We start from the raw sequence: 13,411 nt of genomic DNA, 5'->3' as shown, positions 1-13,411 counted from the left end.
AAAATACTAACTTAGCATTCCAACCCTTTTATGTCAGCTGCTTCTTAAAAATACTTCTCCTAATATTTTAATCTGTTAAAGTAATATATTTTTAAAAAGGCAACAAGTTTTGCTTTCATTTCATCCAAAAGGCGGTCTGAAACAAATTTTGTGACCTTCATACTTTCAGTTTTAAGACAGTTTAGTAATTAATGTATGCAATAAATACCCAAATGCTCCAGCATCCTAGGAAAGCACCTGCAACTCTCAATATGAGCCATATCTGCTATCTGAAATGGATTTAGTTGTGAAAACAGTTCTTTATTTGGAGAACAGGGAAGACAAACATACAGGTGTCCACTGTGATCAATTACAAATGATAGTGTGGAATCAGGCAAATGGATGATTAAGAGGAAAGGTACATGGAATAGACATAGACATGCTAACTCAAGGGAGATGATTTGGGGCTAGGCTTCTGAAAACCAGAACACATTGGGAGGTTTGATTTTATTTTTTAATTTTTAAAATTTACTTTTATTTATTTATTTATTGGCTGCACCACACTGCTTGTGGAATCTTAGTTCCCGGACCAGGGATCAAACCTATGCCCTCTGCAGTAGAAACGCGAAGTCGTAACCACTAGACCTCCAGGGAATTGGAGAGGTTTTATTTTGGGCAACATTCTCTCTGATCCACTAATCTGAGCCCAGCTTACATTATATTCATAACTGTGCTTGTGAATCTTAGATATATAGTAATTTCAGTAGAATCAAGTTGTGCTAGGATTGGTTGTAGGAATCTAAGTCACAAGAATCCACATATAGGTGGAAGAGTTTATGGAGGCAAGATACATTCTTAACTTGCTTACGAAGTACATTGTTCACATTCTCTCCTTCCATGTATGTAATTTGAAAATTTCTATGTACCCCAGAATTCACTGAGTAGAAGAGCAAATTAAAATGTATTTCTTTGGTTCATCCTTACATCTGACGGAAAGCCTTACAGACACTGATGACTTTTTTAAACAATTACATCCAAGTTTAAAATAGCAGCAGCAATTTTTGTGTGTGTGTCTTCCCAGATATTTGCTATGAATAAATAAAGCACATTTATTTTTATTTTTATACAGTAAAATCATACTAGATCTAGATAAATGGACAGATGGGTGGAAGGATAGAAGTAATAATAATTAATGCCACTTTCCCCACTAACTAAACATGAGCTACCCATACTTATAGATTAGTTCTAAGGTTCAAGGCAAGTTGAAAGCTTTAGACATTACTTGAATTGTCCATGATGGGAGAGAAGAGGATTCCATCCCAAGAAAAGGCAGAAACTTGAATGTAGTATTTCTTCACTTATAACTAAAGGTTTGGACTCAAACTATCATAGAGGCATGTGCCTTGGTTTTTGGCTTAGAAAATTCTTACTGTCTTAGGACACTTGATGAACTTAAAACAGCTAATGATAATATATTTTATGACAGTGGTTCCTATTCTTTTACTGGTTCACAGATCCTTTTAAACATGAAGGATGCTATGAACATTTTTGCCATAAAAATGTAAACATACAAAATTTGGTATATAATTTCGAGGAACTCCCTGACATCTTGACCATAAATGGGGGACTTCTGAGAGTAAATAGGGTGGTACTAAAAACCGGGTCAGTTGTGAACTGGTATTTCCCTGTGCAAAATGGATGTATGCTGCTCTACCTTTTGAGCTCATAGGGGAATCTATGGTTCCAGATTAAGATCCCTGAAAATCACTAGCCAGACATTTAAATTAGCTTACCTTTTTATAACAAAAGGCACACCTACCCAAGAAGAGTATAATTTTTAACTGGTACTAGCATGCATGAATAAGAACTGTTAGAGTTGCATTTTAAATCTAAAAACACTTACCTTCACTGCAAACTCCATGTTTGTGGCTTTATGTATACATCTCTTGCAAACGGAGTAGGAGCCAACCCCAATGTCTTCTTTTACTTCATATCCATCAGTAAACTGAATACTGTTCCTGTGCAACTGCTACAAACACAATTATAAATTGATGAAGAGCTCTGTAATAACTTTGGTACATTACATAATAGGGAATCATTACTCAGCGTGCACTGTTGACCTTAACTATAAACATAAATGAATTTAGTAAACCTAAAAATGAATCTTTACTGCATTTATTCTTCTACAACTGTGTATTTCTGAGGTGTCTAGGATAAAATACACAGAAGAAATATGCCTTTTAAAAAAGCTTATGTTAAAAAGAAAAAACTGAGTATGTACAACAAGAAACACAGAGCTACATGATAAGGGGCCGACAGCCTTGCCTGTGACTATGCCCCATTCTACTCCCCAAACGGCTATAGGTCTTTGACCTACCTTTGCAAATGGGGAGCCGTTTGAAACCTCTGGTATAAAAGAAAAGATTTAGGAGGATTCAGAATTAGAACATCTGGATTCTTGTCTCAGATGTACCACATAGAAATCATAAACATATATTCCATAGAATTCATCATATGCTTGTTATAGTAAAAGGGACAAACTATTTCAACATGAACTTTGTTCAAAAACCAATGTTTAAACTGGTTTTCTAGAAAGTGGAAAACAAGATAACAGACTTCTGAAAAAAACTGCACTGCAAAAGCAACTTAATCATCAAATTCAAGCACTAATTATACCCTAAAAACAATTCAATGCTTCAAAAGATATATCTAATTCCCTCTTTGATTAGGAAGATGAATTAAATTTATCTTTCCATGACACTGTGATGGGAAGAAATTAATCTAACAGTTTGTACTATTTGTGTTCCTCTAATAACATTTAATTTAGTAGTGCAATCGCCTGTTACACACACACACACTCAGAAACCTGATTCTGTAGCTCCTTTTTCTCCTGCTCTGATCAACAGATGGGATAAGGAGGTAGCTACCCTAACGCAGTATCCACAAGCATTTCTTCCTAAGGACAATGGGGGCTCCAAAAGAACAAGGACACAAAACTTGGAAAACTTAAGATTTAAGTTCATTTTTATTTCTTATATATTTCTGTGTCAGAGTTTGGCAAACTATGGCCTGTGGGCCAAATCTGGTTCACTACCAGTTTTTCTAAATAAAGTTTTATTGGCACACAGCCATGTTCAATCTATGGCTGCTTTTGCGCTACAATGGCAGAGTTGAGTAGTCGCAACAGAGATCCACATAGCCTACAAAGGCTCAAGTATTTATTATCTGGTCCTTATAGAAAAAGTCTCCTCACTCCTGTTCTAAAGCATCAGTGAACTAGGAGACCTTAGCTCATCATAGCTGATCTAACAGACACAGAGGATGAAACAAACTAGGCCTCATAAACATTCTGAGGCACAGGAGACAAGAGAGACAAGATGGTGATATTTATCTCAACCCTCTTAGAATTCCACTTTCAAGTCAGATAGGTATCCAGGATTCTGGAGCATGCAACCTTTTCAAAGGCATATGAAAGGAGTTTCTAAGAGTAACATCAATGATATAAAATGTATTTTAAGCTGCTCACTTAAGGTCAGCAGATCATAGCTAACATAATTATTCACACAATGAACTATATCTTATGACACTTCAAATTTAAAATTAGACATTCACTCACCTGAACAATTGAATGCACACCAACTGTCTGCATAGCTTGGCTTTCATCATCTGAGGTAATAGCAACAAAACTAAACCCCCGAAACAGCTGATGTGCATTAGCACTAGGTGGAATGCCAGGTGAATCTGAAAAGAATAATAAGTTACTAAGAAGGTAATTGCTTTGAAAGGTAATTAAGGGAGGAACTATCGCCATTTTGACCTTTCTCCCTTACTCTGGCATTCTACTTCTCAGGCACCCAGTGCTTCCAGGATAACTCAGTGAGGCACTGTATCAGATCTGTCCTGATGGCTTACTGCCATCAAAACTCTAACATCCTCATCCCTCGGAGCCCAGAAAATAGCTAATTCATTTGAAGAAAATACTAAATTAATGAATTACTGGGTTAATGTTACTCTAAATTAGCACTGTCCCAAAGAATTTCCTGCAGTGATGGAACTTTTCTTTATCTGTGCTGTCCAATACGGTAGCCCCTAGCCACATGTAGCTACTGAGAATTCGAGATGTGGTTAGTGTGGCTGAGAAACAAAATTTTTAATTGTAATTAATTTAAATTTAAATAGCCACATATGACTACTGGCTACCATACTGGACAGTGCAGCCCTACATAATAACCTAACAATGCTATGGCTCCTGGTTAGGGGGATATATAAGGTTGATCTACAGATAATTTAGGAAAAAGGAATTTAGTCCAGTGGTCTCAATACATAATATCAGAATCTAGAAATCTAAACTCAAGTTAACATTATCATACATATAAAAGATCAAATGTGTATATACATATATATAAATTATTATATATATATTCTAGGACAATCATGGTACATAGTCCTTAAAATATATTTTATGACATGACATGTATTGTTATTCAAATTATTTATGTGGAATCTACTGGCATTAACAAAAAGAGAAAAATACTTTTGCAATATAGTTGATGTTCACTACAGAAAGAAATAATAGAAGTATAATAAATGTTATTCATAAATATAAACACAATTAGGCACACTATTATTTATAAACATACTATAAAGGCTAAAGGCAAGCAAAAAACAGGTAAATCTACTTAAACATCAACTCCACAAAAAGTTCTTTTTTAATATCAGCTTGATATTTTCAGCAATATATATTGTTTACTGAATTTTTTTTAGAAATTTATTTATTTATTGGCTGTGTTGGGTCTTCACTGCTGCTCATGTGCTTTCTCTAGTTGCAGCCAGCAGGGTCTACTCTTCATTGTGGTGCACAGGCTCCTCATTGTGGTGGCTTCTCTTGTTGTGGAGCACGGGCTCTAAGCACATGGGCTTCAGTGGTTGTGGCACATGGGCTCAACAGTTGTGGCTCACGGGCTCTAGAGGGCAGGCTCAATAGTTGTGGCACACGGGCTTAGTTGCTCTGCAGCATGTGGTATCTTCCTGGGGCAAGGATCGAACCCATGTCCCCTGCATTTGCAGGCAGATTCTTAACCACTGCGCCACCTAGGAAGTCCCTGTTTACTGAATTTTACATCAGTGTGACAGTATTATACTGAAGACTTCTGCTAAGAGAACCTATCTGGGCAGAATATAATACAGAACTGCTCTATTGTAAGATATTTTCCTCTATCAAGAAAAACTGTACTGAGAAAGGTAAAACATTACCATATATCATCAATTCTATGCATATCAGTCTATGCATTTGATAAAATTCTGTTCATGTATTAATCCAAATTTCTAAGACAGCCTTATAAAAATAAACACCCATCAATGCTTAAGATAGGTTGTTAGGCTTTTGGCTATAAAGCTTTATAGCGAGGTTTGAATGATACACTCTATGGGAAACATACGGAGGTATATTTTGTATTTATTTGCTTGTCAATGATAAACCTGGGATGTGATACATCTAAATGAGAATATTAGAGTGAAAACACACCATTACATATAATATACATACTAATAAATGAAATACAGCTTACCGTTTCAAAGATCACTTCTCTATAAGTCATTGTTTATGCAATTTTACAATAAAGCCTGATACAGGATATGAATCATTTTGAAGTAATCACATCTTAAAGTTTAAGTTATGTTTGGGATTTGAACTTTACAAGTACTTCCAGAATACCATATAATATTAGAATTTTAAAGAGCACTGTTTATGCTGGAGTATTTCATGTGAACATAGCTACAGGTAAATAAATGCACAACCAAATAATTTTTTCACATAAATTGTATCAAAGTTTAAGGCAAAGCATAATTTGCTACAAGATTTAACAAGGACCTTAACTTCTATAAAATGCTATAAAGGATTTACTAATGATCTAGTTATTGCAGCAGGGGTACTATATGAAGGGGAGAAAAGAGGATAGCATAAAGAGTTATACTAGGTAAGATTTTTCTGACTGAACAATAAAAAAAAAATATATTGTCTTATATTTGGGTTTTCACATTTTCTCCTTACCTTTGGGAGTTTTTGCAGTAAACTCAGGATCAAAATAGAAAGTATCTTCAGGCCTGCCAGTTGCAGGTTTAAAAGGTGGATGAATTTCTCTTCTATACAGTTTCTGGAGGAAAAAAGAGAGACTTAGACATGTATTAATTATAAAAAAATATTTCAAGCAAGTTTTCATTCTATACTTACATTCCAGTCTATTGTTGAGAAAAATGAATGTCTTTTAATTTCTTCAACCCCATCTGGTCCTGCACCTATCAAAAATTAACTAGTTTTGATTAAATGGTAATTGTATTTCAAGGATAAATATATATTGTTTATTTAGTCTTCACTTTTAACATTTGTCCTACTATTTCATAATCCCACAACAAACACAAATATCCATCCCCTCCCTAGAAAAGAAACACCAACAAACACAAAAGAAACAAATTAATTAAAAGATTTACCTAATCTGTTTGCAGGATTTCGTTTGAAAAGCATTCGTAAAAGACTCTGGGCTTCAGGACTCAAAAACTGTGGCATCCCAAGTTTGGCTCTAAATAATAAATCCATATAATAACATTTTATTTTTTGGAGGTATATTTATTTTATTTTTTAAATAAACTTGTAATTTAAGATAACTATGGATTCAAAATCAGTTGTAAGAAACAATACAGAGAGATCCTACACACCTTTTACCCAGTTTCCCCCAACGGTAACATCTTACAAAACTATAGTGTGATATCACAACCAACCAAGATATTGACGTTGATACAATCCATTAATCTCATTCAGATGTCTCCAATTTTCATTGCACTTATTTGTGTGTGTGTATTTAGTTCTATGCCATTTTTTTTTCAAAACAAATATGTATATTTTAGCAACAAAATAAGACAAACTAATCAGAATGCAGTTTATTGATTTTTTTTTTTTTCACCAGGTTCAATCAACTGTTTTTATACACATATCCCCATATTCCCTCCCTTCCTTGACGCCCCCACCTCGATTCCCCCCCACCCTCCCTGCCCCAGTCCTCTAAGGCATCTTCCATCCTCGAGTTGGACTCCCTTTGTTATACAACAACTTCCCACTGACTATTTTACAGTTGGTAGTATATATATGTCTGTACTACTCTCCCGCTTCTTCTCAGTTTCCCCTTCACCCCCCGCCCCCTCCCATACCTCGAGTTCTCCAGTCCATTCCCTGTATCTGCTTCCCTGTTCTTGTCACTGAGTTCATCAGTACCATTTTTAGATTCCGTACATGTGAGTTAGCATGCAATATTTGTCTTTCTCTTTCTGACTTACTTCACTCTGTATGACAGATTGTAGTTCTATCCACCTCATTACATATAGCTCCATCTCATCCCTTTTTATAGCTGAGTAATATTCCATTGTATATATATGCCACATCTTTTGTATCCATTCATTTGTTGATGGGCATTTAGGTTGCTTCCATGTCCTGGCTATTGTAAAGAGTGCTGCAATAAACATGATGGTACAAGTTTCTTTTGGGATTATGGTTTTCTTTGGGTATATGCCCAGGAGTGGGATTACTGGATCATATGGTAGTTCTATTTGTAGTTTTTTAAGGAACCTCCAAATTGTTTTCCATAGTGGCTGTACCAACTTACAGTCCCACCAACAGTGCAGGAGAGTTCCCTTTTCTCCACACCCTCTCCAACATTTGTTGTTTCCAGACTTTGTGATGATGGCCATTCTGATTGCTGTGAGGTGATACCTCATTGTGGCTTTGACTTGCATTTCTCTGATGATGAGTGATGTTGAGCATCTTTTCATGTGTTTGTTGGCCATCTGTATGTCTTCTTTGGAGAAATGTCTATTTAGGTCTTCTGCCCATTTGTGGATTGGGTTATTTGCTTTTTTGGTATGAAGCTGCATGAGCTGCTTGTATATTTTGGAGGTTAATCCTTTGTCCGTTGTTTCATAGGCAATTATTTTTTCCCATTCTGAAGGTTGCCTTTTAGTCTTGTTTATGGTTTCCTTTGCTGTGCAAAAGCTTTTAAGTTTCATGAGGTCCCATTCATTTATTCTTGATTTTATTTCCATGATTCTAGGAGGTGGGTCAAAAAGGATCTTGCTTTGATGTATGTCAAAGAGTGTTCTGCCTATGTTTTCCTCTAGGAGTTTGATAGTGTCTGGCCTTATATGTAGGTCTTTAATCCATTTGGAGTTTATTTTTGTGTATGGTGTTAGGAAGTGTTCTAATTTCATTCTTTTACATGTTGCTGTCCAATTTTCCCAGCACCACTTATTGAAGAGGCTGTCTTTTTTCCATTGTATACTCGTGCCTCCTTTGTCAAAGATAAGGTGCCCATATGTGTTTGGGCTTACTTCTGAGTTCTCTATTCTGTTCCATTGATCTTCCTTTCTATTTTTGTGCCAGTACCATACTGTCTTGATCACTATGGCCTTGTAGTATAGTTTGAAGTCAGGAAGCCTGATTCCACCAACTCCATTTTTCCTTCTCAAGATTGCTTTGGCTATTCGGGGTCTTTTGCGTTTCCATACAAATCGTAAGATTTCTTGCTCTAGTTCTGTGAAAAATGCCATTGGCAATCTGATCGGGATTGCATTAAATCTGTAAATTGCTTTGGGTAGTACAGTCATTTTCACGATGTTGATTCTTCCAATCCAGGAACATGGTATATCCCTCCATCTGTTTATGTCATCTTTGATTTCTTTCATCAATGTCTTAAAGTTTTCTGCATACAGATCTTTTGCCTCCTTAGGCAGGTTTATTCCTAGGTATTTTATTCTTTTGGTTGCAATGGTGAATGGGAGAGTTTCCTTAATTTCTCTTTCTGCTCTTCCGTTGTTAGTGTATAGGAATGCAAGAGATTTCTGTGCATTAATTTTGTATCCTGCTACTTTACTAAACTCATCAATGAGTGCTAGCAGTTTTCTGGTAGAGTCTTTAGGGTTTTCTATATATAGTATCATGTCATCTGCAAAGAGTGATAATTTTACTTCTTCTTTTCCAATTTGGATTCCTTTAATTTCTTTTTCTTCTCTGATTGCTGTGGCTAACACTTCCAAAACTATGTTGAATAACAGTGGTGAGAGTGGACACCCTTGTCTTGTTCCTGTTCTTAGAGGGAATTCTTCCAGTTTTTCTCCATTGAGAACAATGTTGGCTTTTGGTTTGTCATATATGGCTTTTATGATGTTGAGGTAATTTCCTTCTATGCCCATTTTCTGGAGAGCTTTTATCATAAATGGATGTTGAACTTTGTCAAAAGCTTTTTCTGCATCTATTGAAATGATCATATGGTTTTTATCCTTCAATTTGTTGATATGATGTATCACATTGATTGATTTGCGTATATTGAAGAATCCTTGCATCCCAGGGATAAACCCCACTTGATCGTGGTGTATGATTTTTTTAATGTGCTGTTGCAGTCTGTTAGCTAGTATTTTGTTGAGGATTTTTGCATCTATATTCATCAGTGATATTGGTCTGTAGTTTTCTTTTTTTGTGACATCTTTGCCTGGTTTTGGTATCAGGGTGATGGTAGCCTCATAGAATGAGTTTGGGAGTGCTCCGCCTTCTGCAATATTTTGGAAGAGTTTGAGAAGGATAGGTGTTAACTCTTCTCGAAATGTTTGATAGAATTCGCCTGTGAATCCATCTGGTCCTGGGCTTTTGTGTGTTGGGAGATTTTTAATCACTGCCTCAATTTCTGTACTTGTGATTGGTCTGTTCATGGTTTCTATTTCTTCCTGGTTCAGTCTTGGAAGATTGTATTTTTCTAAGAATGTATCCATTTCTTCCAGGTTATCCAATTGATTGGCATATAGTTGCTTGTAGTAGTCTCTCATGATGTTTTGTATTTCTGAGGTGTCCGTTGTGACTTCTCCTTTTTCATTTCTAATTCTGTTGATTTGCATCTTCTCCCTTTTTTTCTTGATGAGTCTGGCTAATGGTTTATCAATTTTGTTAATCTTCTCAAAGAACCAGCTTTTAGTTTTATTTATTTTTCTTATGGTTTCTTTCCTTTCTTTTTCATTTATTTCTGCTCTGATCTTTACGATTTCTTTCCTTCTGCTCACTTTGGGGTTTCTTTGTTCTTCTTTCTCTAGTTGTTTGAGGTGTAAGGTTAGGTTGTTTATTCGATCATTTTCTTGTTTCTTAAGGTAGGACTGTATTGCTATAAACTTCCCTCTTAGAACTGCTTTTGCTGCGTCCCATAGGTTTTGGGTTGTTGTGTTTTCGTTGTCATTTGTTTCTAGATACTTTTTGATTTCCTCTTTGATTTCTGTAGTGATTCCTTGGTTGTTTAATAGTGAATTGTTTAGCCTCCATGTGTTTGTATTTTTTGCAGTTTTTTTCCTGTAATTGATATCTAGTCTCATGGCGTTGTGGTCTGAGAAGATGCTTGATATGATTTCAATTTTCTTGAATTTGCTGAGGTTTGATTTGTGACCCAAGATGTGATCTATCCTGGAAAATGTTCCGTGTGCACTTGAGAAGAAAGTGTAGTCTGTCGTTTTTGGATGGAATGTCCTATAAATATCAATTAAGTCGAGATGGTCTAATGTGTCATTTAAAGCTTGTGTGTCTTTATTTATTTTCTGTTTGGATGATCTGTCCATTGATGTAAGTGGGGTGTTCAAGTCTCCCACTATAATTTTGTTACTGTCGATGTCCCCTTTTATAGCTGTTAGCATTTGCCTTATGTATTGAGGTGCTCCTATATTGGGGGCATAGATATTTACCATTGTGATATGTTCTTCTTGGATGGATCCCTTGATCATTATGGAGTGTCCTTCCTTGTCTCTTTTAATAGTCTTTACTTTCAAGTCTAATTTGTCTGATATGAGTATTGCTACTCCAGCTTTCTTTTGACTTCCATTTGCATGGAATATCTTTTTCCATCCCTTCACTTTCAGTCTATATGTATCCCTTGGTCTGAAGTGGGTTTCTTGTAGGCAGCATATAGAAGGGTCTTGTTTTTGTATCCATTCAGCCAGTCTGTGTCTTTTGGTTGGAGCATTTAATCCATTGACATTTAAAGTGATTATTGACATGTGTGTTCCAATTACCATTTTCTTAATTGTTTTGGGTTTGTATTTGTAGGTGTTTTCCTTTTCTTGTGTTTCCTACTTAGAGAAGTTCCTTTAGCACTTGTTGTAAGGCTGGTTTGGTGGTGCTGAATTCTCTTAACTTTTGCTTGTCTGGAAAGCTTTTGATTTCTCCCTCAAATCTGAATGAGATTCTTGCTGGGTAAAGTATTCTTGGCTGTAGGTTTCTCTCTTTCAGGACTTTCAGTATATCCTGCCATTCCCTTCTGGCCTGCAGAGTTTCTGTAGAAAGGTCAGCTGTTATCCTGATGGGTTTTCCCTTATATGTTGTTTGTTGCTTTTCTCTTGCTGCTTTTAATATTTTTTCTTTGTGTTTAATTGTCGTTAGTTTGATTAATATGTGTCTTGGTGTATTTCTCCTTGGGTTTATTCTGTATGGGACTCTCTGTGCTTCTTGGACTTGGTTCATTATTTCCTTTCCCATGTTGGGGAAGTTTTCCACTAGAACCTCTTCAAATATTTTCACAGACCCTTTCTTGTTTTCTTCTTCTTCTGGGATGCCTATAATTCGAATGTTGGTACGTTTAAGGTTATCACTGAGGTCTCTGAGGCTGTCTTCTAGTCTTTTTATTTTTTTATCTTTTTCCTGCTCTGTGGCGTTTATTTCTTCCATTCTATCTTCCAACTCACTTATTCGTTCTTCTGCCTCAGTCATTCTGCTGGTTAGAGCATCTAGAGTATTTTTAATTTCAGTTATTTTGTTATCCATTGCTGTTTGTTTTTCTGAGTTCTTATGAACTGTTTCTTGTACTTTCTCTAATTTGTTATCGAGATTTTGTATCATTTTTACTATCATTACTCTAAATTCTTTTTCAGGCATTTTTCCTATTTCCTCCTCATTTATTTGGTCTTGTGGGTTTTTTTCCTGCTCCTTTGCCTGCATGGTGTTTCTTTGTTTCCTCATGGTTGTCCAAGCTTTTGGGGTTGCTTGTCCTGGTGATAGAGGTGTTTATAGAAGACTGTCCAAGCCTCAGACTAATGTCCAAGTATTGGAGTAGACGAATATTCAGTAGTTCTGTAGTTCAGAAGTCCAACCAGGGTCTCACTAGGCTAAAAGAAGATCATGGCGTCAGAAGAGCTATATTCCTTCCTGGAGTCTCTAGAGCACAGCATAACCTGTTTCCTTGTCTTCCCAGCTTTGAGGTGATCCCACAGTCCTTAACTCATGGCTCCACTCCTCCATCTTGAATAACAAGTTACCTCTCTCTGTGCCTTTCTTCAGTGGTCTTCCTTTGACTCACTCTCTATGCCATTTTAAAAATTGAAGTATAGTTGATTTAACAATATTACATTAGTTTTGGGTATACAGCATAGTGATTCAGTATTTCTGCAGATTATATTACATTTTAGGTTATTACAACATAATGGCCATAATTCACTGTGCTATATAGTATATCCTTGTTGCTTATCTATTTTACACACAGTGGTTTGTATCTGTTAATCCCATACCCCTAACTTGTCCCTCCCACCTTCCATCTCCCCTTTGGTAACCATAAGTTTGTTTTCTATATCTGTGAGTCTGTTCTGCACATGCATTCATTTGTATTATTTTTTGATTCCACACATAAGTGATATCATACAGTATTTGTCTTTCTCTGTCTCACTTATCTCAGCATAATGCCCTCAAGGTCTATCCACGTTGCTGCAAATGGCAGAATTTCATTCTATTTTATGGCTGAGTAATATTCCATTTTGTGTGTGTGTGTGTATGTACACACCAAATCTCCTTAATCCAATCATCTGTTAATGGGCACTTGGTTGCTCCCATGTCTTGGCTACTGTAAACAGTGCTGCTATGAACACTGGCTTGCATATACGAGGGCGAGTCAAAAATTATCCATTCTCCAGTTATAGTGAAACTTCTGTAAATTCTACAGCCAGAGTGTGGATAATTTTTGACTCACCCTTATATCTTTCTGAATTAGTGTTTTCATTTTTTCCAGATATATGTCAAGGAGTGGAACTGCTGGATCATATGGTGACTCTAATTTTAGTTTTTTGAAGAACCTCCATATTGTTTCCATAGTAGCTGCACTAATTTATTTACATTCCCACCAACAGTATACAAGGGTCCTCCTTTCTCCACATACTCTCCAACATGTTTTTTGGTTTTTTTTTAGCTTCATCGTGGGAATGAACTCGCACCCCCTGCAGTGGAAGCATGGAGTCCTAACCACTGGACCACCAGGGAATTCCCATTCAACATGTGTTATTTGTAGACTTCTTTGATGGTAACTACTCTGACAGGTGTGAGGTGAAGTTCTATGTGATTTTATCACATTTCTAAGTTCCTGTATTCACCACCATA

General features: G+C 36.1%; 1 protein-coding gene across 8 annotated transcripts in view; it reads right to left on the bottom strand.

The window, feature by feature from the left end:
* RPS6KA3 (ribosomal protein S6 kinase A3) overlaps nucleotides 1–13,411 on the bottom strand; it is a 105,694-nt gene that overhangs the window by 12,690 nt on the left and 79,593 nt on the right. For all 8 annotated transcript variants that reach the window (XM_057717867.1, XM_057717859.1, XM_057717860.1 and 5 more), the window contains 5 exons: nucleotides 6,466–6,554; nucleotides 6,209–6,273; nucleotides 6,029–6,131; nucleotides 3,596–3,720; nucleotides 1,883–2,008 (listed from right to left, as the gene is read on the bottom strand). In XM_057717867.1, coding sequence (XP_057573850.1) covers nucleotides 1,883–2,008; nucleotides 3,596–3,720; nucleotides 6,029–6,131; nucleotides 6,209–6,273; nucleotides 6,466–6,554 — 508 coding nt within the window. The remainder of the gene's footprint in view (nucleotides 1–1,882; nucleotides 2,009–3,595; nucleotides 3,721–6,028; nucleotides 6,132–6,208; nucleotides 6,274–6,465; nucleotides 6,555–13,411) is intronic.

Source organism: Hippopotamus amphibius, chromosome X, assembly GCF_030028045.1.
Source record: "Hippopotamus amphibius kiboko isolate mHipAmp2 chromosome X, mHipAmp2.hap2, whole genome shotgun sequence".
Classification (NCBI taxonomy): domain Eukaryota; kingdom Metazoa; phylum Chordata; class Mammalia; order Artiodactyla; family Hippopotamidae; genus Hippopotamus; species Hippopotamus amphibius.
This window is presented reverse-complemented; position numbering and strand designations above follow the sequence as displayed.